The sequence below is a fragment of the Thalassophryne amazonica genome, chromosome 17, assembly GCF_902500255.1.
Source record: "Thalassophryne amazonica chromosome 17, fThaAma1.1, whole genome shotgun sequence".
NCBI lineage: Eukaryota > Metazoa > Chordata > Actinopteri > Batrachoidiformes > Batrachoididae > Thalassophryne > Thalassophryne amazonica.
The window spans coordinates 26,910,968-26,936,446 of NC_047119.1; the positions used below are offsets into that span (position 1 = coordinate 26,910,968).

Consider the following 25,479-nt stretch of genomic DNA (forward strand, 5'->3'; position numbering starts at 1 on the left):
CCTTAAGGCTGAAGGATAGGAATTACAGTGAATGACTGAAATGTTTTGGAAATCCTGTATAGACTTTATATTTGATTATGCTATTTAACATTTTCATTCCTGATCATTTATATACAGCTGTAGGAACAAAGTGGAACAGTAGAATTGGATGTTCCTGGAGGAATAATAGATACATGATTTCTTCATATGGGGATCAGACGTACAACCACGCCTCACAGACAGCTTTGTTAACAATCATTTACAACATCACCCATCTGGGTGGAAATAAGCTTTTAATTCCTAAGAAAAATCTCCTTAGACAGATTATAAAAAGATGGACTGTTATAAAAAATTAAGTAAAACCACTTTGTCTGTCTGGAGCTGGTCATGCTCAAAACTGAGTGACTGTACAAGAAGATTAGTGAAGGAAGTCACCAAGACTCCTCTAACAGCTCTGGAGGAATTATAAGCTTCTGCAGCTGTGACTGGAGAGACTGGGCATTGTGCAACTTTTGTCTGCTCATCACCATTCATACACATCTTCATGTAGGAGAGAAGCATAGACAGATGTGTTAAAAAGATGCAACATTTCAAGCTACACAGCTACAGTTTTGCAGAAGGTACATGGGAAATATGAGCCCAGATTTGATCTGGTTTTCTACGTTCATGTTCTTCTGGGTTGGTTGGAATATTCTGAAACAAGGTACCTCCTTGTACACTAGATGTCACCATTCTGTGGATTTTGTCATTTCAAATATATTACCAGTCAAAAGTTTGGACATACTTTTCCAGGAAAGTGTATATATATATATATATATATATATATATATATATATATATATATATATATATATATATATATATATATATATATATATATATATATATATATATATATATATATATATATATACAACCCCTGGCAAAAATTATGGAATCACCGGCCTCGGAGGATGTTCATTCAGTTGTTTAATTTTGTAGAAAAAAAGCAGATCACAGACATGACACAAAACTAAAGTCATTTCAAATGGCAACTTTCTGGCTTTAAGAAACACTATAAGAAATCAAGAAAAAAAGATTGTGGCAGTCAGTAACGGTTACTTTTTAGACCAAGCAGAGGAAAAAAAAATGGAATCACGCAATTCTGAGGAAAAAATTATGGAATCACCCTGTAAATTTTCATCCCCAAAACTAACACCTGATCACACCTTGGAGAGCTGTTGCACCAAGTGGACTGACATGAATCATGGCTCCAACACGAGAGATGTCAATTGAAACAAAGGAGAGGATTATCAAACTCTTAAAAGAGAGTAAATCATCACGCAATGTTGCAAAAGATGTTGGTTGTTCACAGTCAGCTGTGTCTAAACTCTGAACCAAATACAAACAACATGGGAAGGTTGTTAAAGGCAAACATACTGGTAGACCACGGAAGACATCAAAGCGTCAAGACAGAAAACTTAAAGCAATATGTCTCAAAAATCGAAAAATGTACAACAAAACAAATGAGGAACGAATGGGAGGAAACTGGAGTCAACGTCTGTGACCGAACTGTAAGAAACCGCCTAAAGGAAATGGGATTTACATACAGAAAAACTAAACGAAAGCCATCATTAACACCTAAACAGAAAAAAACAAGGTTACAATGGGCTAAGGAAAAGCAATCGTGGACTGTGGATGACTGGATGAAAGTCATATTCAGTGATGAATCTCGAATCTGCATTGAGCAAGGTGATGATGCTGGAACTTTTGTTTGGTGCCTTTCCAATGAGATTTATAAAGATGACTGCCTGAAGAGAACGTAAATTTCCACAGTCATTGATGATATGGGGCTGCATGTCAGGTAAAGGCACTGGGGAGATGGCTGTCATTACATCATCAATAAATGCACAAGTTTATGTTGATATTTTGGACAATTGAAAGGATGTTTGGGGATGATGAAATCATTTTTCAAGATGATAATGCATCTTGCCATAGAGCAAAAACTGCAAAAACATTCCTTGCAAAAAGACACATAGGGTCAATGTCATGGCATAGGGTCAATGTCAATGAGCAGATCTGATTTGATGCAGGTGTTAATTTGGGGGATGAAAATTTACAGGGTGATTCCATAATTTTTTCCTCAGAATTGAGTGATTCCATATTTTTTTCCTCTGCTTGGTCTAAAAAAGTAACCGTTACTGACTGCCACAATCTTTTTTTCTTGATTTCTTATAGTGTTTCTTAAAGCCAGAAAGTTGCCATTTGAAATGACTTTAGTTTTGTGTCATGTCTGTGATCTGCATTTTTTCTACAAAATTAAACAACTGAATGAACATCCTCTGAGGCCGGTGATTCCATAATTTTTGCCAGGGGTTGTATATATAGATAGACAGATAGATAGATGTGTGTGTGAGGAGTAATTGTGCTTTTTCAAAAAATATTCTGACTGCATTTTGCCCTCCCCCTCATCCCTCATGAAATCATTTATTTTCTAAACCCTCTTATTTCAACCAAGGCTGCAATAAGTGGAGTACCACAAAGCTCAGTACTGGGTCCAACATTTTTTTGTCTTAGATATCAGACCATGTCTAGTCATTTCTGTATCATGGGGAGCTGAAGCCTATCCTAGCAGTCAGAGGGCAAGATGCAGGTATACCCTGGACAGTACTATTGCAGAAGGCCGCATACACCTATGGCCAATTTAAAGTGTCCAGTTTACCTAACCTGCATGCCTGTGGAAGTGGAGCATCTGGAGGGTACCCACACAAGGAAAACATCCAAACACAGGACCAGATGTGACACGATCCCATGGCCTGCTTGCTGTGAGGCAAGTGTTCATCATTAAGAAACTGTATTGCCTCATCACAAATTGCTCTTGAGAAATGAGTGTTTAATCCCCGCCCCCACCCCCCCAAAAAAGTGAAATGAAATTTCCACCCCTGGCGTAGCACTTTCAAACAGTTTTCTAAAACAATTGCTTTATTTATGATTTCAATTTTCTGAAAGTACAGTTTTGTTAAGAGTAACTTTATTTCAGTCATACAAGGGTCCAAAAACAAAAGTGAATACACTCAAAACTATAGTTCTATGACTGTGGGGCCTCAACCCGAAATTCACCTCCACCTACGCTGCTGCAAAATTTCTGTACTTGCGAATGTAAATAAATAATGCAAGAGTGACAGTAAAAAAAAAAAAAAAAAAAAAAAAAAAAAAAAAAAAAAAAAAAAAAATCGGATAAATACAACGCCAAACATTTCGCGCGAAAATGGCTGGAAGTGGTCACGAGTCTGTGATGACGAAATTATTTAAACAGGAGGTCCCTCAACAGGATTGCTATTGGACGACACAATCGGACGTCTCGTGGCAATAAAGACAAAATAATTTTGATTGGTGAGCCCGTTGCTTGTCCCGCCTCCGCTTTTCCTGCGCCAGCAGCAGCGGTGGTGGTGTGTCACCGAGGCGGCTGCTGCCGGAGACTTTCAGGAGGCAAAAGTGGCATCGTAGCGGGGCTGAGGCGGCTGTTCCAGCGAGTTTCCAACCTGAAATCCACTTCGGCTTGGATCATACGGCTCGTTCCGTCACTGCCACCCGTCCTCCTGATGTCGGATTTCAAGCTTGGGATCGTCCGGCTCGGTCGTGTGGCCGGGAAGGTGAGCTGGATCCCAGCGCTGCCATGTGCGGCCGGGAGAGGGCCCGCGGGGATCACAAACGACGCGGAAAAACGGGTTTAGGGACGTGAGTCAGCAGTTAACACCAAGCATGGTGTTACCTAAATGACAGACGTGAAGGTTCTAATGTTTGGTGCGAGTAGAAGCCGTGACGAGCTGGTTCCCCCACCTTCGGTCTCCGTGAGGCTAATGCTAGTGAGTGTAGCATGTGAGCTAACGCTACGCTAAAATGTTAACGCGAGGTGAGACTGTTATAATACAGTGAGCGATGCCTGGTCGCGTATAAACTACGACTGTTTCTGAGCCATTATTTCTTGTTCGTCCGGCTCCGTTAGCAGCGCCACGTTAGCCGGGATTACACGGTGAAGTGTCTGCTAATGAGGAAGGTGTCGCCATGCTCCCATCAGCTCCAGTTTTTTTTTTCTTTTTTTAAATAACTTCGTAAACCGCCGGGATGACGGCACACCCCTTAACATCCACGGTCGACAAACGTTCACCGTGTAACCGGCAGTTCACGAGCTTCTTGCCCGACCTGCGCTGTATTTTCCATGTCAACCTGCTGAATCTACACCTGGGCTGTTCAACCAGGTGTGCAGCCAATCAGCAGCTGGGACACACCTGCAGCTTTGAATGGAAAATATGCAGCTAGAAATCACGTGTTAAGAAAGTCAGTAGCGTCACCAACACGTATTTTCCAGATGACAGCTTAACTTTGTTTTGACCCTGAAGCATGTGAGTAAAAGTGGTCCCGTTGCTCTGTCATGGTTATTCCTGCACTACATGCCATTCGCCCTATTGACGTATCCCATAATCCCTTGCGTCCCAGAGTCGCTGCAGTCAAACAACATAGAGAATCCACGACAATTGTAAATGAATATTATACTACAAAAATGTAATATTCTTTATGTTTTCCGTCACGTTAACAAGAGGCTGCATGCATGATACCCTGAAAACTTACCAAAACAATTATAACAAATAATCTGTGTCTGCTACGTTTAATGTGTGGAATTTAATAAACACAAACCAAATTTCGGACACATATATTAGTCTGGAACAAAGAGGCCAAACAGTGTTGTAAAGAACAATAATCAAGACGTTAAAGAGCAAACTTCACTTTCCCCCAGAACGATATGATCAGGAAGAGATTGTAGCTCACAGCAGCTCCCATTGAAAATAATGGAGAGACAGCCTGTGATTCTCGCATGTTTACATAAAACAAACGCAATAACGTCTATAAACCCAGAGAATATATTCGTGAGAGTTTTAGGCACAATATAAAAATAGTTTTATGTTGCAGTGTTAATGGTGTTGTCTGTGTGCAGTGGTTAAAGTGCAGCCTGATCAGAGCGTGTCAGTGCAGTTCTCAGTGTTACTGAGATCTCAGAGCGGCGACCTCTCCGAAGTTTAGCTGGATTTGAAACGTCAGTAGGGCGAATAGGCGGCATAAGGAAATTTCACGTGGGTGGGTGGGGATGACGTGGTCTGCCATGCCAGCATAGAAAAGGAGATGAGGGAATTGTTGTGAGTTTTTGTAATAAATCTCTGATAAATGGTTAGTGTATTTTATTTTATTTTTTTACTTCCAAGAAACACTTATAGCTAAGGTGGTCTTGGTCCAATTGTAACATGATCCTGTCCTTATGATGGGTTTGGGGAAGGAAGAGGCTATTTGTGTGTAGCTGAATTAATAATTCCAAGTTCTATTCATATACTCAACAAAAATATAAACGCAACACTTTTGGTTTTGCTCCTATTTTGTATGAGATGAACTCAAAGATCTAAAACTTTTTCCACATACACAATATCACCATTTCCCTCAAATATTGTTCACAAACCAGTCTAAATCTGTGATAGTGAGCACTTCTCCTTTGCTGAGATAATCCATCCCACCTCACAGGTGTGCCATATCAAGATGCTGATTAGACACCATGATTAGTGCACAGGTGTGCCTTAGACTGCCCACAATAAAAGGCCACTCTGAAAGGTGCAGTTTTGTTTTATTGAGGGGGGATACCAGGCAGTATCTGGTGTGACCACCATTTGCCTCATGCAGTGCAACACATCTCCTTGGCATCATCTGTGAAGAGAACACCTCTCCAACGTGCCAAACGCCAGTGAATGTGAGCATTTACCCACTCAAGTCGGTTATGGCGATGAACTGGAGTCAGGTCGAGACCCCGATGAGGACGACGAGCACGACGAGCATGCAGATGAGCTTCCCTGAGACAGTTTCTGACAGTTTGTGCAGAAATTCTTTGGTTATGCAAACTGACTGTTTCAGCAGCTGTCCGAGTGGCTGGTCTCAGACGATCTTGGAGGTGAACATGCTGGATGTGGAGGTCCTGGGCTGGTGTGGTTACACGTGGTCTGCGGTTGTGAGGCTGGTTGGATGTACTGCCAAATTCTCTGAAACGCCTTTGGAGACGGCTTATGGTAGAGAAATGAACATTCAATACACGAGCAACAGCTCTGGTTGACATTCCTGCTGTCAGCATGCCAATTGCACGCTCCCTCAAATCTTGTGACATCTATGGCATTGTGCTGTGTGATAAAACTGCACCTTTCAGAGTGGCCTTTTATTGTGGACAGTCTAAGGCACACCTGTGCACTAATCATGGTGTCTAATCAGCATCTTGGTATGGCACACCTGTGAGGTGGGATGGATTATCTCAGCAAAGGAGAAGTGCTCACTATCACAGATTTAGACTGGTTTGTGAACAATATTTGAGGGAAATGGTGATATTGTGTATGTGGAAAAAGTTTTAGATCTTTGAGTTCATCTCATACAAAATGGGAGCAAAAACAAAAGTGTTGCGTTTATATTTTTGTTGAGTGTATGTAGCGCAGCCTTGCTATGGCTAGGATTAGTGGTTGTGGTTAATGTAGTTTAGGAGTCTACGTATAGATAGCAAATACATGTACAGGTATGTAGCCTTATGATCACATGACCAATGAGAGACCCACTATGTATGAATAGAATTTCACTATACGCATACGGCTGTGGACAGCTAGCCAGTGCCTTTGGGGAAGAAGTATCTTAATTCTTAAGCTGCTTCCAGTGTGCAGTTCAGCGCCTTGCATGGCAGCATGCTGACGTGCAAATGTGAGGCTTCATTGACTACTGCTCCCGATAAAAGGAGTATAAAGTTCAGTGTTGTGCATGTGATGAGAGATTGATAATTAAAACTTTTTTTTTCTGTAGTTACGCCATCAACTCGTAAAATAACGTAGTCCATTCTTTCATTTCAGACAAAATATACACTGATTGATGAACAAGACATACCGCTTGTGGAAAACTATGCCTTTGAGGTAAACTATTAATTATTCTGATGAATAATGGTGAATGATGTAGCCCGTGGGGATATTTTTGAATTATTTTCATTACATTATCACTAAAACTTGGTAATAAACCATTGCATTCTATTTCCAGGCACGCATGGAGGTGGATGCTGATGGCAATGGAGCTAAGATCTTTGCGTACGCTTTTGACATTGGCAAAGGCCGCTGGGCAGGACGGCCATTGCATGAGCTGCTATGGTAAGTCAGCAGTTTGCTATATAGTGTGTGAGGAACTAGTCTTCACCACAACAGTTTCTTTGGGCACTTCTGATATACAAATAATAAATGATACAAATATTTTATGAGGTGAAAAGCTGGAACATACCATGCAACAAGGCAAAACCGAGTTGAATGGTATGTTCCAGCTTTGGTAGTACAAACAGGAGGTCCCAAAACTTTTAGTAGTAAACACGCTTGTGGGCGCATGTACTACCAAAAAAAAAAGACTGTATTTCCTCAGTGCAGTGGGAAAAAAATGTCAGATGGCTTACAGCGCAGTGGATTTGTTTTGTTTGCATGTGTGCAATGGTACCAAACATGGAACCAAATTTGCACTAAATGCAATGCAACACAAATGGGATGAATAATCCATGTCACGTGACATACAAAGCACCAATCAAATGACAAGGATCCACTCGGCTGTTATATAATAATTGTTACTGTATGAAAGTTTTAGATGGGTCATTGTCGGTGTGTAGCTTTTTCATCTGATCAAAAAACAAGTTAACTGTATTAGATTTTTGTCGACCGTGAGCTCTTTATTTTTATATCTATGTGTGTGTATTTAGTTAAGCGAGTTGGTATTTGTGATCAGCATTGTTATAATTGGACAATGAAGGTGCAATGTTTTAGGTGATATTGATCAGTGAAGACTTGTTACCATTAAAGTGTGTCTGACTTTCCAAAATTCTTTTTGTGCAAGACTCAATACAAATTTAAGAAGTTTATCACATCGATTAGCTCTGGTACTTGACCTGTAGTTTTTGTTTTTGCAGGTTCTAATAGGAGTAGTATTATTGACCTTTCCTTTAATGAGGATAGTAGCTCATGTTTCCTACTTAAGTACTAAGCAGATCTTGCTTCTGGGGATCACCTGCCCTGCACATTTTCCATTTCTTCCAACTCTCCCCACAAATGATTAACAAAGTCTGGTATCTGATAGGTGTTGATTGGCTGAACACACCTAGCTGACTTAATTAACTGTCAGTAGACAAGTAGTAAGTAAAATATGCAGGATAGCAAGGTTTCTCGACCACTAGACTAAGGTCATTGTGCATGCTGTGCTATTCAATTTTTTTTTTTTTTTAACTGGCAACCAATCTCACTGCTATTTTCACAACCTTGACAATAGGCACGGCCAGTTAGGTGTTGCGGGGGTTGGGTTAAAAAAATGTAACAATTCCAACAGTAAAATTTCTTGTTTAAAAATACAGGCTCTTTGAACAAACCTGAAATTGTTCCACATGGATTCAGTGAGGTTTGTGGGACTAAAACCCATGTTCCATGTCCAAAGAAATTTGGTAATGTCTTTATTATTAAAACTCATGCAGATGGCTTCAGTTTCAAGGAAGAAAAATTAACCTAATGTGCAAAGCATGTTTGTGAAGAGTGACCAAAAGAGGATTAAAAATTTAAACATCACGCCCCCTACAGCCTTTTGCTGAAGTCAAGGTGACATTGCTTTGAAATTAGATTCAAGACCTAAACAAAGTAGGTAGCTATGTTATTTATATGAAGCAAAGACTGTAAAGAGGCTGTTTTAAAAATGGAAATTTGCCATGCTAATGCCCCTCCCCAAGTCTTGCTGGTCAGAACTAAAAGTAATCAAAAGGCATGGAGTTGACACCCTATTTAACAACATGCTTTTTTTTTTTTTTTAAATCATGTAAATCCCTTTGCACCCCCCCTCCCCAAATTAGGGGTCCACCACAGCGTGGATGGTATTTGTTGGATTGGGAATGATAGCATCATAATGTGATGTTTGGCCTATAGGGCATTAATAATTAATACACAAGTGGTAGCTACTTGCCATGTGTATTGCTGTTATGGTGGAATGGCAGTGTTAGCATTATGACGGGTATTGCCACCTTGTATGTTATTGTAAAAGCAATAACACAGTTTTACAAACCACTTTAACATGTCTTATTCAGGGAGAAGCACAGAGGTGGCATTGCTCCCAGTTTTCAAGTCATACACATCAACTCTGTGACCGTGGACAACAGACTAGACAACTTGCGGCTCGTGCCGGTGGGCTGGAGCCCCAAGCCAGAGGAGGTTTCCAGCAAGCAGAGGTATGACCAACTTTCATGCAAATGAAAGCTGATTTCTGATTTGGATAAATTATAGACTGTGGTATTAGATGTGATACTTTATAATGTCTGTCTTTGTATTGATCCTCTCCAGTTGATGTCAATACTGTAACCATATGGTTATGAAGTTATGAAATTTGGTACAGTTACTAGGGTCAGTTGTGTATGTTTTTAATATTTTATTTATTTCCAAGCTACGTGCCCAGCCCTTTAGTGTCACCAATTGCTCAAATTTGGAGGGGTTCAGTGCACCTTATGACATCAGTTTCTGCTATATTGGATTTTATGGAAAATACTTTAAAAAACAAAAAATCATAGGCTAGAATATTGAGGAAAAATTGTGACAGTTGATTTTCAGCCAAAAAAAAATCAAAGTTCTACGTGTATGGTATTAGAATTTTTAATAACACTCATTCATCACTGCCAATTGAAATAGGATGATGAAGCCAAAAAAAAAACTGGTAGTGAGGTCATGGCTTGTCATCATCATTATGGTAATGTACATTAACTTAGTATGTACCATGTTTTGTCATTATTATTTTTTTGTTATACAGAGCAGATAGCTCAGTGGGTTAGGAGTAGGGCTTACCAGTATGTAGACCTGGGTTCAGTTCCCAGTTACACTGTCAGTCTGTGTTGTTGGACATTACGGTTCATCTACATTGTCAGTCTATCCAGCTATAAATGGGAACTGGCCTTTGACTAGGTAAGTACCCCGAGATGGACTTGTGTCCCATCTAGATGGTGTAGTAGATTCTAACCATATCTGGGGGATAAGCACCGTGCAGCAGTATGCCTATGGATGACTTACTACTTTCTTTTTTCAAAACAGATATTGTTGTATTCATAAATGGCTTTGCAGTGACACCTTTGGAAAGATGGAATATTTTGTTTGTGTTGGTGTCACAGTATCAAATTATGACTGATGTAACTGAAGGTTAGTCTGGTTATCCGCCAAAAGCCCGAAACTGCTTCCAGAATGTCATTTTTGAAAACATACAGTAATGTCATTGTCAGAGGTAAACATAGTCACATCTTTAATCCCTGTCATGCATTTGGGTTTGCATGGCTAACATTTTCTCCTGTTGGTATTTGTTGGCAGAGAGCAGTCGCTATACTGGTTGGCCATCCAGCAGGTACCAGCCGATCCTGTGGAGGAGCAATATCTGGAACTGAGCCGCACACGCTACTACAACGCTAATGGAGAGCTAGTGGAGGAGGAGGAGTGCTCCTGCACCTACTATGAGTGTCATTACCCTCCTTGTTCACTCATTGAGCGCAGGGTATGTGCTCCAACTGCTGTTTTCTCTTTGTGTTTCTTTAATATGATCTGATTTACTTGGGTGTGTACTTAGAGATTTTCAAGTTGTTTATCAGTAGCTGGTGAAAAGCAAAATGATCTCGCTCACAGTCCATGTTGTTTCATGTCTTTCTGCAGCTCCGGGAGTTCAACATCTGCGGTCGTTGCCAGGTAGCACGCTACTGCGGCTCCCAGTGCCAGCAGAGGGACTGGCCCGCGCACAAGAAGCAGTGTCGTGAACGCAAGCGGGTGCTAGCCCTGGAGTCGGAGCCTGAACGATGATCTGCCCTCGTCCTTGCCTGTGTTGGGAGGAGGGGAGGAAGGTGTCAGGATGAGACATGTGGAAAGGGAGCGGGGTATGAAGGGTGAACTGAGCACATGACAGCGGACAATGTCAGTGGGTTGATGGGACAGACAAGAAAGCAAAAAGACTTCTACCACTTCCCAGAACTGCTAACTTGCAGCAGCTTGCTGTGGATGATGGGGGGGGGGGGAGGTATTATTTGTTTGTCGCTATCTTTCTCGAGAGAAATCTTCGAGTTCCACCTGCTGCTACGGTTTTGTACGCGAGAGGGGGAAGGTTGTCTTGTTGGACTAGACGAGCCTCATTGGACCACAGCTGAATGACTGTCACTTGCTCTTTCCTCCACCCAGCAGTTGGGTGTGATGACGTGTGCGCACAAACAGGGACGCATCGGACAGATGCTACAGTGGGATATGGACCTTTGCACTGTATCGCTCCGCCCTCTTTTTGACCTCTGGTGCACACAGCTGCTGTCGCCAACGTCATTGACACTCTAGCACCCCGCCTGTCTGTTGTCCCCTCAGCCAACCACAACGCACATCAAATAGAGTTCACAGTTTGAATCGCACTTAAAGTATTGTGTGCTGCCGTTAAGTACTGAAGGACATTGAAATGGTTACCATTGTTTGTGCAAAGGGATATTGTATTTTTTTCTTCCTAAGTGGACAGTACGACTCAATTCTTAATTTCATGTTAGTCACAAATCCAGTGTAGACATTCCCCTATTCTATTATAAAATAGCTGCCAAACACTTGTACTCGTATATATGTGTTTCCTTGAATAGGTAATCTTGATTTGACACCCCCGCCCCTTCTTTTTTTTTTAAATTGGTGACATCACAAGAAATGCAGTGCTTTATCTGGACACTTTCTAAATTTTGGTTTGAATTATGTTATTAGTAGTTTTATTTTTTTTTTATTATTTTTTTTCCTCCTTATTCCATGAATACTGGGTTAAGTCTCTTTCTCTTGCGGTCCTGCAATTATCTCCACAGAAAACAAAGCTTAAGTTATGGAACCGAACATTTGTTGTTGACAATAGTTCATTTTATCAAGATGCAAATATTACAGCCTTACCTTGTTCATACAAAAAAAAAAAAAAAATACAGTACCTCGTCTTTACCGATGTCTGACTTTAGTTTTAATCCCTCCGGTTTTGGTTTGCTGGATTTCAGTAGAAATTTTCCCCCACCTTTTGTATTTTTCTTTTTCATCATTGGTGAGGAATTGTTCTGTGTTGTCACTGTGCTCTAAGCTTTATCACTGAAGCAGTTCTTACAGTGGACTTGTATTTATTTAAAGCAGGCTGTTGTTTGATTGTGAGACATGTTCTTGTCCTGTGATATTTGAACGTGACCTGACTGAAAGTGTGGGACTGTAAAGGGATGTGCCTTTTTATTATTGAAGTGCAAAAAAGATGGAGCCACTAAGTCCTACATCTTGGCTTCATGGCACTGTTTTGAAATTGTGCATGTTCATTCAGTTGCAGGAAGAAAAAAAGCAAAGCCATGGGGCCAAAACCCAGGTTTTGGTGGTGCTGTTTTGCACTTGCACAATTGAAGGACCATCGCGTTTTGGGTAAGAGGGGATTATCCGTTTTCCTTCCAGACTTTTCGTGAAACCGCCGCACACTGTTACTGTCGCAAAGCTCTTCCAGTTGACAGACATCTTGGAGTGTAAAACTTGAATTCCCCCTGCACACCTCTGGAAAACTTTATTGTGAATAGAGGTTTGAACTGAAGCGTTTTTCTAAAACATGGCAGTCTGTTCTGTCAGAATGATTCTCAGTCCTTTGTTTTTCTTGTGTTGCTTATTGTGTCCTCTTGTGTCTTCTAAGTGTCTCCAGACACTTATTAAGCATGTAATTAACAGATGTACATGCAAAATATCGTTTATTTTCTACGTATGTGTGAGAACAGGTTTTCAACTCTGCACTAAAAACTTGGTTCCTGTGTTGGCATCTTTGTCGTATGGGGTGATGGGAGGAGATATGATCTGAGGGGCATGTACAGATTGTCTGAAATCTTTTGTTTTGTATGAATACAAACAGTACTCACCAAGAAATAAAGAGTTACAATATGTGGATGGAAGTGCAGTTGGATAACTGACTTCTCATTTTTATGCCAAATCTTTGATTGGTGTTGAGTTTGGGACAGTTGGACCCAAAAACTGGCATAAGAAGATAGGGTGGTACTGTCCCTTGTACTGTTTGAAGGTGCTAGTTCAGTCAAATGTTAGACCCTGTAGAAACTATTAAATACTTAGCCAAATCATATGTAAGCTACAATGCTCCGGGGCCTTTATTTAAAAAAAAAAAAGCTCCATTTGCAGACATTGACTGAATGGGAGACAACTCTAGCAGATTCTTAAGTTTAAGACGGGAGACATAATTTATTATTAATAAAACCATTCACATGCTCAGGTTTTTTCATAACTTTTGGTGATTTATTGGAATATTTGGTCACTAAACATTTCAACTCCTGTTTAGTTTGGTGAAAAATGAATGGCCTGGTGCTGCAGACTGGGCTTCAGTGTAGAGTTATAGTGGATGTTTCCCATTATTGTTTTGCACATTCAAAACAAACATGCTACCATCTTGTAACTCATCAAACTGAAAGACAAGGCAAATGTAATGTTCCACTAGTGTGTTGCCCATGGGGATCCATGGGCTCTAGATTGGGTCATGTTTATAAAACAAGTGACTGACATTTTTTGAAAAGAGCCTTTCAAGGCTGGTAATAAATTAATCAAAGTTTCTGAGTTGGGACGGTGTGTGAGGTCAGAATTTTTTGAACCTTATACCTTAAACCTCATCAGTTTTTAGTATAACTCAACTTTTTTTTCCTGTTTTTTAAATGTTAATTTAGTGTCTTAATGTATTTAAATGTTGTTTAGGTTCTTGTTATATGCACACTTTTATTTTGTCATTTGATTTTTTTTGTAAATGGACCACAATGAAAACTAGAGCACTGCACTCATAAAGTGCAAACCTCTACCAACACTAGTTTCCAATTCCACAAAATTTTACATTGGAAAAAATTTTCAGTTTTTTGTGGTGGTCAGGTTTTTTTCCCCCAACTTTTTCAGTTTTTGATTCCTTTTTCAGATCATTTTCACAGAACATTGGTTACTTTTGGTTACTTTTGGTTACTATACACAAGTTGTTGCCTTTTGGCACTTGGTTTCCGACTGATAACTGGAAGACAAACGGGTATAAAATTGAAACCTCCATCCAATTTTGGTGATGTAACTAAATCTATAGCAGAAAAATGACAGTGATTGAGGCATTTTTGATTGACTTATAATGCAAAATGTACACCAATATGGGCTTTTCAATATTAAATTCAAATGTCCACAAAATCCACAGTCTGGATCAGAGCCAGATTAAATTCAGTCGGTAAAAGATACCATCCTACATAACACTTGCAAATGTGAAAGAAATTTGATCTTTTTTGAGAATCCTTTCAGTGTTAAAGATAGGGAGTTTTCCTTACTTTGACCTATGACCTTGAAAATTGAATCAGTTCTTGCCTATCAGGATATGAATCTTCAGTAAAAATTTCATAATATATAAAAATTGTGGGCTCCAGGCTGTTCACAAACAAACAGGGGCGATAACAACCTCCAACTTGGTTGACGCAGGCAATAAGTGTTTTCACTTTCTTGTGTCATCCATGTATTTTTAACATATTTACAATTATGTACTTACACTGAACAAAAATATAAACGCAATACTTTTGTTTTTGCTCCCATTTTTCATGTGCCGAACTCAAAGATCTAAAACTTTTCAATATACACAAAAGACCTATTTCTCTCAAATATTGTTCACAAATCTGTCTCTCCCAACACCTTATTGGCCGGGGGCTGACCAGCTTGAGGCAGGCAGTAACTAGCCAGTAGGACACTGATCCCTCCCACCGTCAGAAGATGATGGCACCTGTGAGCTTACACCAATCCGCTCTGGGCTTGAACCCATGATCGCTGTCTTCCCATGTTGTTGCCGCCGCTGGTGGTGGCACTGATATGGAGATTCTGGGATGTCCTGTTGTCAGAGTCCCCCACTCAACATTGCTGGCCGTGTCCAACGGATAGAACAAGCCGATACGGTTGGCACCCATGCTGCTGCAGGACTTGCCGGAAGGTGACGCAATGTGTTGAACAACTGCCTTTGGGACTCCACTCCAGATTTTCTGTCAGGGTTTACTCCCTTAGCCTTTGTCACTCCTGTCCATTTGTATTATTGGACTATGCGGTAAGCAGTCAATTCAAACATTGGTTTTTACCCTCTGTGGTAATGGCAGCACATGCTCCTTGTCGGCACACGGCAGGGCGTGACTCCGCCCTCTAGCTTTGCTATATCAACCTCTATATATATACTCAACAAAAATATAAACGCAACACTTTTGGTTTTGCTCCCATTTTGTATGAGATTAACTCAACGATCTAAAACTTTTTCCACATACACAATAGCACCATTTCCCTCAAATACTGTGCACAAACCAGTCTAAATCTGTGATAGTGAGCACTTCTCCTTTGCTGAGATAATCCATCCCACCTCACAGGTGTGCCATATCAAGATGCTGATTAGACACCATGATTAGTGCACAGGTGTGCCTTAGACTGCCCACAATAAAAGGCCACTCTGAAAGGTGCAGTTTTATCACACAGCACAATGCCACAGATGTCACAAGGAGATAAAACAGTTTCCAAAATCAACTTGTATTTCCCATCATATAAGGATATTGTACTCTTTTAATTCTCTCTCTCATCTCTCACTCTCTCATCCTCTCATCCTCATCTTCTCTCTCTCTCTCTCTCTCTATATATATATATATATATGAGGGTAGGCTGAAAAGTTCTAAGGCTCACTATAATGCAGTTAATGATATATATACGAGGGTAGGCTGAAAAGTTCTAAGGCTCACTATAATGCAGTTAATGATATATATATGAGGGTAGGCTGAAAAGTTCTAAGGCTCACTATAATGCAGTTAATGATATATATACGAGGGTAGGCTGAAAAGTTCTAAGGCTCCCCATGAAGGAGTAATGCATCAACTGCATTATAGTGAGCCTTATATATATATATATATATATATATATATATATATATATACGAGGGTATATAGGCTGAAAAGTTCTAAGGCTCATATAATGCAGTTGATGCATTACCTCCTTCATGGGGAGCCTTAGAACTTTTCAGCGTACCCTCATATATATATATATATTATATATATATATATATATATATATATATATATATAATATAATATTATATATATATATAAGGCTCACTATAATGCAGTTGATGCATTACTCCTTCATGGGGAGCCTTAGAACTTTTCAGCGTACCCTCATATATATATATATATATAGAGAGAGAGAGAGAGAGAGAGAGAGAGAGAGAGAGAGAGAGAGAGAATTAAAAGAGTACAATATCCTTATATGATGGGAAATACAAGTTGATTTTGGAAACTGTTTTATCTCCTTGTGACATCTTCTGTTTATTTTTAGTTTTGTTTGCAACTGCGTTAACTTATGAGTTCTGGTTTTTGACCCCAGAACAAATATAAATAAACCTATGGAAACAGTATTTTAATAGCAGCAGTACGGTGTATTTAAGGTGCAATCTGGTGTAAACAGGCAAAAGTTAAAAAACAGTTCAGGGTGGGAGGGGAGAGGAGGTAGTGTATGATGTGTTTATAAGCCTGATGGCCTGTGAATAAAAACTGTTTGTTAGTCTTGTGGTCCTGTGTACGTCTGCCTGAGGTAGGAGTGTAAAGAGGTTGTGCTGGCGGTGATCTGGAGCAGTATTGATCACACGCTGGAGAGCCTTTCTGTCCTGAGCAGTGCAGTTTCCATAACCAGACTGTGATGGCGCTGGTGAGAACACTCTCAATCGTACTCCTGTAGAAGGTACTAAGAATTTTGGCTGGCATGCCAAATTTCCTTAGTTTCTCAGAAAGGTATAATCGCTAGCTGGGACTTCCTAATGATGGTCTGTGTGTTTTGGGAGACCAGGGTGAGTCCTCACTGATATGATGTCAAGGAATTTGAAAGTTCTCACCCTCTCCACCTCTGTTTCACCTATGTACAGGGGTGTGTGTAGCACCTGCTTCTTCCTCGGATCAACAATCATTTCTTTGGTCTTGTCTGCATTTAATAAAAGATTGTTGTCGTGACACCAGGCCACAAGCTCAGCCACCTCCTTCCTGTATGCTGTCTCTTCCCCGCCAGTGATCAGACCAATGACTGTAGTATCGTCGGCAAACTTGATGATACTGGTGTTATTCTGAGAGGTCACACAGTCGTGTGTGAAGAGTGTGTACAGGAGGGGACTCAGTACACAGCCCTGGGGGACCCCAGTGTTCACTGTTCTTGTGCTGGATGTATGACTGCCGATTCTGACTGACTGGGGTCTATTCGTAAGGAACTTCAACACCCAGTTGCAAATGGCAGGTGTCAGTCCAAGGACGAGGAGCTTCTCTATAAGTTTGTATGGTATGACAGTGTTGAATGCTGAACTGTAGTCGATAAACAGCATTCTGACATACGTATCCTTTCCCTCCAAGTGAGTAAGGGCTGTGTGAAGGGCAGTATTGACTGCGTCCGTCATCTGTGGAGCGGTTCCGACGGTACGCAAACTGAAGAGGATCGGTGGTATTAGAAATGGTCTCCTGGATATGAGTCATGACTATCCTCTCAAAGCACTTCATCACAATTGGGGTGAGTGCCACAGGGCGGTAGTCATTTAGGCAGCTCACAGCACATTTCTTTGGAATGGGCACAATGGTGGTACTCTTGAAACATGATGGCACAAAAGCTTGTGCAAGTGACAGGTTGAATATATCCACGAACACATCAATCAGTTCTGATGAGCAGACACTGAGTGCACGCCCTGGGATGTTATCTGGGCCAGTTGCTCTCTGTGGGTTTATTCTCCTCAAGTTCCTGCTCACATCTGCTGGTGTGACAATGAGCGGTGCATTCTGTTCTGTTCTATAACATAATATGCAGAGTATTTTATTGTGATGTTTGGAAAATTGCAGCTGAAGATTTATCAAGAAATGTATTGTGGGCCATAAATGTCGGACTGTGGACTTTATCTGGCTCCAGGGCTGCCAGTTGGAGACCTGCACCTCAGACCAGTTGCTGGCTGCTCCTGCTAATGTTTTCAAGCAGTTCATGTGAACAGCTCACGTCTCCTCTCTGTCACGGTCCCAAGCTTAAGACCGAGTAGTTTTTAGTATCATTAAATAAATAAATCTATTTCGGCCTTCGGAGACACTTAATCTGCAGTACCACTTCCCCTCCGCTAGGGGATGCCAGTGTTTTCTATATACTGCAGTGTTGTGGCTTTTAGCCCTTAGCTTTTAGCCTACCACGGAAATCAGTCGTCTACACCTTGGCTAGATCGGAGCAGCGTGGTGTTTAAACATCAGCATGGCTGTGAAACCGAAATCGTCAACTTTTTGTTGCCTTTAAATGTATGTTTGACAGTTAAAGTTCAAAGTTTGTACATATATTTATCCATTTTCTTAATGTTCATAGAAAATTCGTCATTATGAGAAAAGAGGGCTCTGCCACTCTGTGCTTTAGATTAGGGAGGGGTGTTATTTCAAAAAATTTGGAAATCTATAAATGTTTGCATGGAATATGCAAATATACACGGAATAAACTATAGCAGGATAAATTTTGGGTCATTTGGTTCACACCCTTTGGGTATTGTTCAGAAGAACTCTGAATCAGATCCAGCTCGGTTTGGATTAGATTTAGGGTATTTGGTAATAAAATTGTACAAATACATAAAACAACCACCGCGAGCATAACACAGTATTTGAACCATAAAACATATTTCCATTGTGGTCCTCTGGGAGGATTATATTTATTTATTAATTTCTATTATAATAGTGATAAAAAACCGGGATGCGAACCAACATTTAACTTGTTCAACTGTTGCTGAAGAACAACCTTTCAATTCTATTTATATTTTTTTTTCATACGGCAAGAAATGAAAAACGTTCCTGCGTATTCGTCAAAGAAGTGGATTTCCTAATATCTGTAAAAAAAAACGACTAAAAGTGCGTGTATGACGACAGGGACACTGCAAAAACGTTTCATCGGGTGCTTACGTCACTTGGACGTTATATCACTTCCGGGTCATTTAAGCACCGGGCGCTGCTCCGGTCTAGACGTCAACGTTATAAACAGATAAAGTCAGCTCCTGAATTGGCATTAAAATACGTAAAATAGCAGCTTCATCGTATAAAATGGTCCATCTGGGTCTATCTAGAGTGGATGATGCGGTGGCAGCAAAACACCCGGTGAGTTTTATCCTTTAATCTGATGCACACAGTCACAAATAACTAAAGCCAAAAAGACTGGAATGTGTTGAATTTGGTTAGTTTTATTTTATTCAGTTTGCCAACTGGTTTATTACAATATCTGGTATGAAAGAATTGTATTATTAATTAATAATAATAATATTAATATTAATAATAATAATGTCATTATTACAGTGCAGTGCATAGTGCAAAAGAATAAAGTGATTCAATCAAAATTTTGCTTGTTTTTGGCAAAATTGATCTTTAACATCTGTAACTTTGTAGTACCCCCTCCCCTGCCCACTTCTCTTTGGTTCATCCAAAGATTTCTGTGTAGGCTCTCAGTTGTCCGGGTGGTTTCCATAGTAGAGAAGCTTGAATCTTCGACTGGACTGGGTTGCTTGACGCAAGGACGTTTCGCTTCAAATCGCAGAAGCTTCCTCAGCTAAAATTCACTCTGGTAGTCTGACTTCTGTCTGGCCCTTGTCGAGAAGAACAAACAGAAGCCACAAAAGCTGGAGTTTCACATAGAATGCCTCTTTCACACCTCTCTCAAACCATTTCTTCTCTCTGGCTAAGATTTTAACACGTTTGAGGACAAGGAAGTTAAAGAAGATCTCGTCGAAGATTCAAGCTTCTCTACTATTCATCCAAAGATCCATGAGTTATTGTGATCTTATGTAACATGTACATTTCTAATTTGTGACAGTCTAAGAGCAGATCTTCCAGGGATTTAAGCAAGCCAGATTTTTATATTTGAGTTTTCATTTAATTTGTATCATGTCATAGATTTTTGTTTTTAGTTTGAGTCCAAAGGGGATCTTATTTTAGAAATGTTAATATACAGATCTCTGAACCTTCTTTTCCAACTAAATGGCATAAATAAATTAACATGTGCAAAATATTAAGTGTATGATGACATTGTGTGTCCACTGTATGTTTATTTGTATGTTACAGGGTTTTGTGGGTGTGATTTCCTCTTTGTTAATAACGGTTAAAGTCTTAAAGGTTCGGAGCAACAGCTGTAATGTAAACAAAAATGTCTTAAAAGAAATTAAAGCTGATGTGATTTAGTAATTTTCTGATTTAGGGTTTGGAGTGTTATGCTGCCTGTCAGTCCCGTGCTTTCATGAAGGGCTCATGTACCTTTGTACTTGGTGAGTGATACATCGATGTATTACAGACTGGTAAACAAAGTTTTGTTGTTGTTCTAACATGACATTGAAAGCTATGGGATGTTTGTTGTATTTATGTGTTGTATTTATGTATTTATATGTCTAAGGTTAATTTGATAAAAGGTAAGGTAAAAATTGAAATCTTGCGCTGAAAATCACATTTTGACTTCCTGTTTCTCTGCACCACTTTGATGTATGTCAACCAGAAAATAAAATGTGAAAAGTTTTCTTCTCAGATACGTATATTAGGATATGTGTTTCTGACGTCGAAAAGCAGTATTGTGCAAATCATGACAACTGAGCATTTTTGTTAAATGCAGCTGAAAGTATTCATCAGGAGGAACAGAGCACTGAAACAAAGAACTTGTGATGCTTGTAGCAGTGGAAATGTGAACACTGTTGGACTGGTCATGGATTATAATAATATAGAATAAAATCTGTCCAGTCTTGCTCTCCTTATGATTTTCATCATAGGGTCCTAACAAAGGCATTAAATTATAGTATTCTGTCAGCTCTCATTTGAACTTAAATGGGCTGTGTCTTCATTTACCAGAGTTTGAAAACATTCCTCTCAAGCTACATGTTGTAAAAGGGTCATATTTTGTAAAATTTGTTTTTAACCAGAGCGGCATGGTGACTTGGTGTTTAGCACTGTTGCCTCACATCAAGGAGGTCATGGGATCGATTCCCACCTGTGGCATTTCTGTGTGGAGTTTGCATGTTCTCCCCGTGTTTGCGTGGGTTCCCTCCAGGTGCTCTGGCTTCCTCTCACTTCCAAAGACATGCAGGTTAGGTGGATTGGAAACTTTAAATTGTCCGTAGGTGTGCGTGCAGGTGTGAATGTGTTTGTTTGTCTGTATGTGGCCCTGCGACAGGAGTCCTGCCCAGGGTGTGCGCTGCCTCATGCCCTGTGACTGCTGGGATAGGCTCCAGCCCCCTGCTATCCTTAATTGGATTAAGCGGAGATGAGCGATTAGATAGATCTGATGAGCGAGTGTGTTTTTATCCATGGCGGCATGGTGACTTAGCACTGTTACCTCACAGCAAGAAGGTCCTGGGATCACTTCCCATCTAGTCCTTTCTGTGTGCATGTTCTCCCTTTGTTTGCATGGGTTCCCTCCAGGTGCTCCGGCTTTCTCCTACTTCCAAAAGTATGCAGAGTAGGTGAATTGGAAACTTTAAATTGACCGTAGGTGTGACTGTGTTTGTTTTTCTGTCTGTATGCGACCCTGCGACAGACTGGTGTCCTGTTTAGGGTGTACCCCGCCTCTCATCCTATGGCCGCTGGGATCATGTGACCTTTTATTGGAGTAACTGGGTATAAAAAAAATTAATGAATGCTTTTAACCATTCACATTTAGAGATGACTGGAATGTCTTGGTAAATTTACCAAGACATTCCAGTCCAGATGTTAACATCCCTAATACCCCACAATTTTTTGACTATGATAAATATTCTATTGTAATTATAAAAAAGAACTATTAAATATTCATTGGATTTATTATTCAGTAGAACAGATCCATCTACCATTTTCATGTATGTCTGCTTCCTTCTTTAAATTTTCCTGGGGCATTCTTCTTCAGTTATAAGGATCCAGCTGCATCATGGGATAGCATAGTGCCATTCGCACACTATGGAGGTAGTAGATCGTCCGGGTACCATTTGGGTTCTACTAAATTCCTAAAGAGTTTGATTCAGACACCCTATAGCTTGTGTGTACTGGTTGTGGCCTACTGTATAGTAAATACACTGATACGACTATTCAGATGTAAGCCATGCCAAATAGAGCTGCAACTATTAATCAATTAGTAATCACTTATTTAATTAATCACCAACTAATTTGATAATTAATTAATTGTTTTGAGTTTTTAAGTCCGAGACTTGGACTTAAAAAAACTGTTGTTGTCTGTCTAAACATGCTGTTGTATGTATGATGGTCTGTGCTGCTCTTGCAGGTGTTGTCACTTTATTTTCCATTCAGAAGGCTCTAAAGGAGGCTGCCTTATGCTCTTCAGTGGAATCTCTCATTTCACTTGGTGAGAATCAAACAAAAATGGTGACTAATGGTGCGCTGATGACATCGCTCCCTTGTTCCCTCTCTGCCCCTCCATTTTGCAATCTCTAAACTTCCCCTCCTCCCTCACATATCTGTCTAATACTCTGTCCTAACCTCTCACACTCCTCTCCTAACCTCAGTCTCTCAGTGGGATCATCAGTGGGCAGTTACACTGTGACACGGTTGGAATCACGGAGTGCTCAGACCTTGGTTGCTACTAGAAACCGGGAAAGTCCCAGACAGATCCCCTCCTCAGGGTGGTGCAGGCTCATTGTTCAGTACGAAGAAATGTAAAATAAATCACACCAGGTTATGTCGGTTATTCTCCCCATGCCCGGTGGGGGATTTCACTCAGTCCAGATAACATCCTTTTACTGTTCTTTGTGCTTGTCTTTCAGTATCTAAACCAGAGGAATCAACACAACACGGGAAGACAAAATATGGAGATGAGATAGAATGAGATTCACAGTTTTCTCGTAGGACTGAAAGATGTTTATTTTCTTGTAATATCATGATCTGTTCTTATGTATGAATACATATTGGAGCTGCTAATATGGAAAAGTCACTCCATATTTTACTGCAATTCCAACATAAAAGATGCACTTGCTTCCAAAACAGAAGCTTCCCCAATCAAGACACCCCATGGTTCATTCTCTATGTACAGGTCTTTCTGCTCTTGGTTTTGTCTCCATTAAAGGTCATTTTGTGTCAGATTATTGAAGAATCTGCTGTCATCGCTTAGAATTTTGTAAATCTTTGTGGTATGAGTGGGATTCATGACTAAGGGCCCTGTCCCACAGGCGTTTAGGAGGATTTGCGTATGGATTGCGCACAAAATTGATTCAATTCGCTTAACATCCGCAATATGTGTGAAACATGCTTGTATGAGTCGGCCAACACCCGCACACGTCCCCAATTATCCACAGAGGCACGTTTTTCCGTTACCAGGATTTTTGAGCTGCACAAAATTTTGGCTGCGGATGACATCCTCCTTACATACTCCACACATACTCAATACATACTCAATATATACTCTGTATATTCAGCGTCATCTGCTGATATCCGCAACTGACAAGGATTTGTCTGTGTTGTTGGTGTGAATAGTGATGCCGACGGCCTGAGTGCGCTTCTTTTATGACCGCAATGCAGATGCCGTGCACGCGCAACACATGCGCAATGCATTCATAATACACCCGTAATACTGGCATGATAATCGTAATGCGTTGGATCCGTTTCCTCACTACATGCGTTATACAGCCGTGATTGTTCATCATATATTCACTATATATTATTAATATATCCGTAATTCATACTGGGACATTTGTCATTTTTGGCCATTTTTGTTGCGGACGACAACGAATGCCCGTAATTTGTGTACTCAATTCATGCGCAATTAATCCTCTCCCCAGTGGGACCAGGCCCTAACATCCAACACGTTTTTTGCTCATGTCCTCTTAGTTAGATACATGCTAACGAAGTTTCAGCTAATTAGCGCGCCCTTGCAGCTTTAAACGTCCATATCTCAGATGATATCGCATTTAGACAGCTAGTTTTGTGGTCATTTAAAAACTTTTAAGGCAATTTGGACAAAAGGCATGGGTGGATTAGGGGAACAAATAGATAAATCAAACTTTTTACTTTTGACACTTTTGAAGGGCAATTCTGGAGTTAACCTGTGTGCACCCAGCAAGATTGCTGGAAATTTGCAAAAACACGTCAACAGAGTACAGAAATAAATAGATGCAAACAAACAAGCAGGCAGAAGAGTAATATTCACTTAATAGAGATGAATTAAAAATAATCATTTTAAATGTGTTGCTCAATGGCTGCAGTTTATTTCTCAGATTTTGTCGATTTGTTGGTGAAAACAGTCTGTCTCTCACTGGGAACTACACCTGCTCCAAATATTTAATCACCCATCCAATAGGTGGCAGACATGCCTATATGGGGTATTAATTCATTTTCTATACCTTGTTATTCCAGTTAAGGGCCATGGGGAAGTTGAAGTTTGTCCCAGCGGTCATTGGGCGAAATGCGGAGTTCACGCTGGACAAGCCACCAGTCTATCGCAGGTCCACATATGGACAGACAAACACATTGTCACACTTGCTCACACCTTTGGTCTACAACCCCAATTCCAATAAAGTTGTTGACGTTGTCTTTGTGGTGTATTCAATTGAATATAGGTTAAAGAGGATTTTCAAATCATTGTATTCTGTTTTTATTTACATTTTAGACAACATCCCAACTTCATTGGAATTGGGGTTGTATTTAAATACCTTGCCTCACACCCTAAGACTGCTGGGATAGGCTCCAGCTCCATCCCCTCCCCCTGTGACCCTTAATTGGAGTAAGTGTGTACAGAAAATGGATGGATGGGTGGAATTCACCAAACTTGCATGTCTTTGCAAGTAGGAGGAAGCTGCACCACCCAGAGGTACCTCACGCAAACACGAGGAAAACATGCAACCTCCACACAGTCTATGGGATATTACATAAGCAAAACAAAGTTTGCTTTTTTGTATTGTTCTGGTGAATCAACATTCACCAGATTCTAGTCAGTTAATCCTCATGACGTTTTACTTAGTTTAACCTTTTAATTAAAGATAACATTTATTGTTTTTGGGTTAACCTGCATGAATGTATGAATCTGATCCCAATGTGCAGACAACAAGCAAAGTTTCATAGAAATAAGTGATTTATTTTTACAAAAGAGTGCAAAGGTCAGGGTGGTAAGCAATATAGTCCTTGGATGCAGTGGGTCTGGAGGCACGGCGTGGGCAAACAAGAGGTGAGGCTGGGCGTGGTCGGCTGAGAAAACACAGGAGGCAAACAAAGTTAAAACCGGTCTCAAATTGGTTCTCATAAAAACAGATTGAACTATGAACAAGAGCCAAGTGTACCACAGGGTGATAGTCAGTGAACTGGAGATGAGTGGGAGAATGAACCGGTCTTTTAAACTGCTCAGGAGTGGATCATTAATTGGAGGTGCAAGATGTCAAAAGGTCAAACATCCAGCCTAGACTCACAAAACAAATGGGGAC

The 25,479-nt window shown here is 40.4% G+C and overlaps 2 protein-coding genes across 2 annotated transcripts; both read left to right on the plus strand.

Annotated features, from left to right (window-relative positions):
- The first annotated feature begins 3,388 nt into the window (after positions 1-3,388).
- Positions 3,389-12,984, plus strand: zmynd19 (zinc finger, MYND-type containing 19). Its single transcript, XM_034192439.1, has 6 exons — positions 3,389-3,611; positions 6,879-6,938; positions 7,060-7,166; positions 9,119-9,259; positions 10,380-10,560; positions 10,716-12,984. The coding sequence occupies exons 1-6, from the start codon at positions 3,561-3,563 to the stop codon at positions 10,857-10,859; spliced, it is 684 nt and encodes a 227-aa protein (XP_034048330.1). The 5' UTR covers positions 3,389-3,560; the 3' UTR covers positions 10,860-12,984.
- Positions 12,985-19,048: 6,064 nt separating this feature from the next.
- tmem141 (transmembrane protein 141) lies at positions 19,049-23,128 on the plus strand. Its single transcript, XM_034192380.1, is given in 6 exon segments — positions 19,049-19,204; positions 20,295-20,361; positions 22,335-22,415; positions 22,584-22,641; positions 22,643-22,692; positions 22,834-23,128. Coding segments are annotated over 6 exon segments (372 nt in total). The 5' UTR covers positions 19,049-19,150; the 3' UTR covers positions 22,896-23,128.
- Positions 23,129-25,479: the final 2,351 nt, after the last annotated feature.

Bases quoted from the DNA above. Each gene is read 5' to 3' on its own strand.
- zmynd19 (XM_034192439.1), top strand. From the start codon at position 3,561: ATGTCGGATTTCAAGCTTGGGATCGTCCGGCTCGGTCGTGTGGCCGGG. The intron at 3,612-6,878 runs GTGAGCTGGATC...CTTTCATTTCAG, and splicing joins TCGGTCGTGTGGCCGGGAAG to ACAAAATATACACTGATTGA. The intron at 9,260-10,379 runs GTATGACCAACT...ATTTGTTGGCAG, and splicing joins GAGGTTTCCAGCAAGCAGAG to AGAGCAGTCGCTATACTGGT.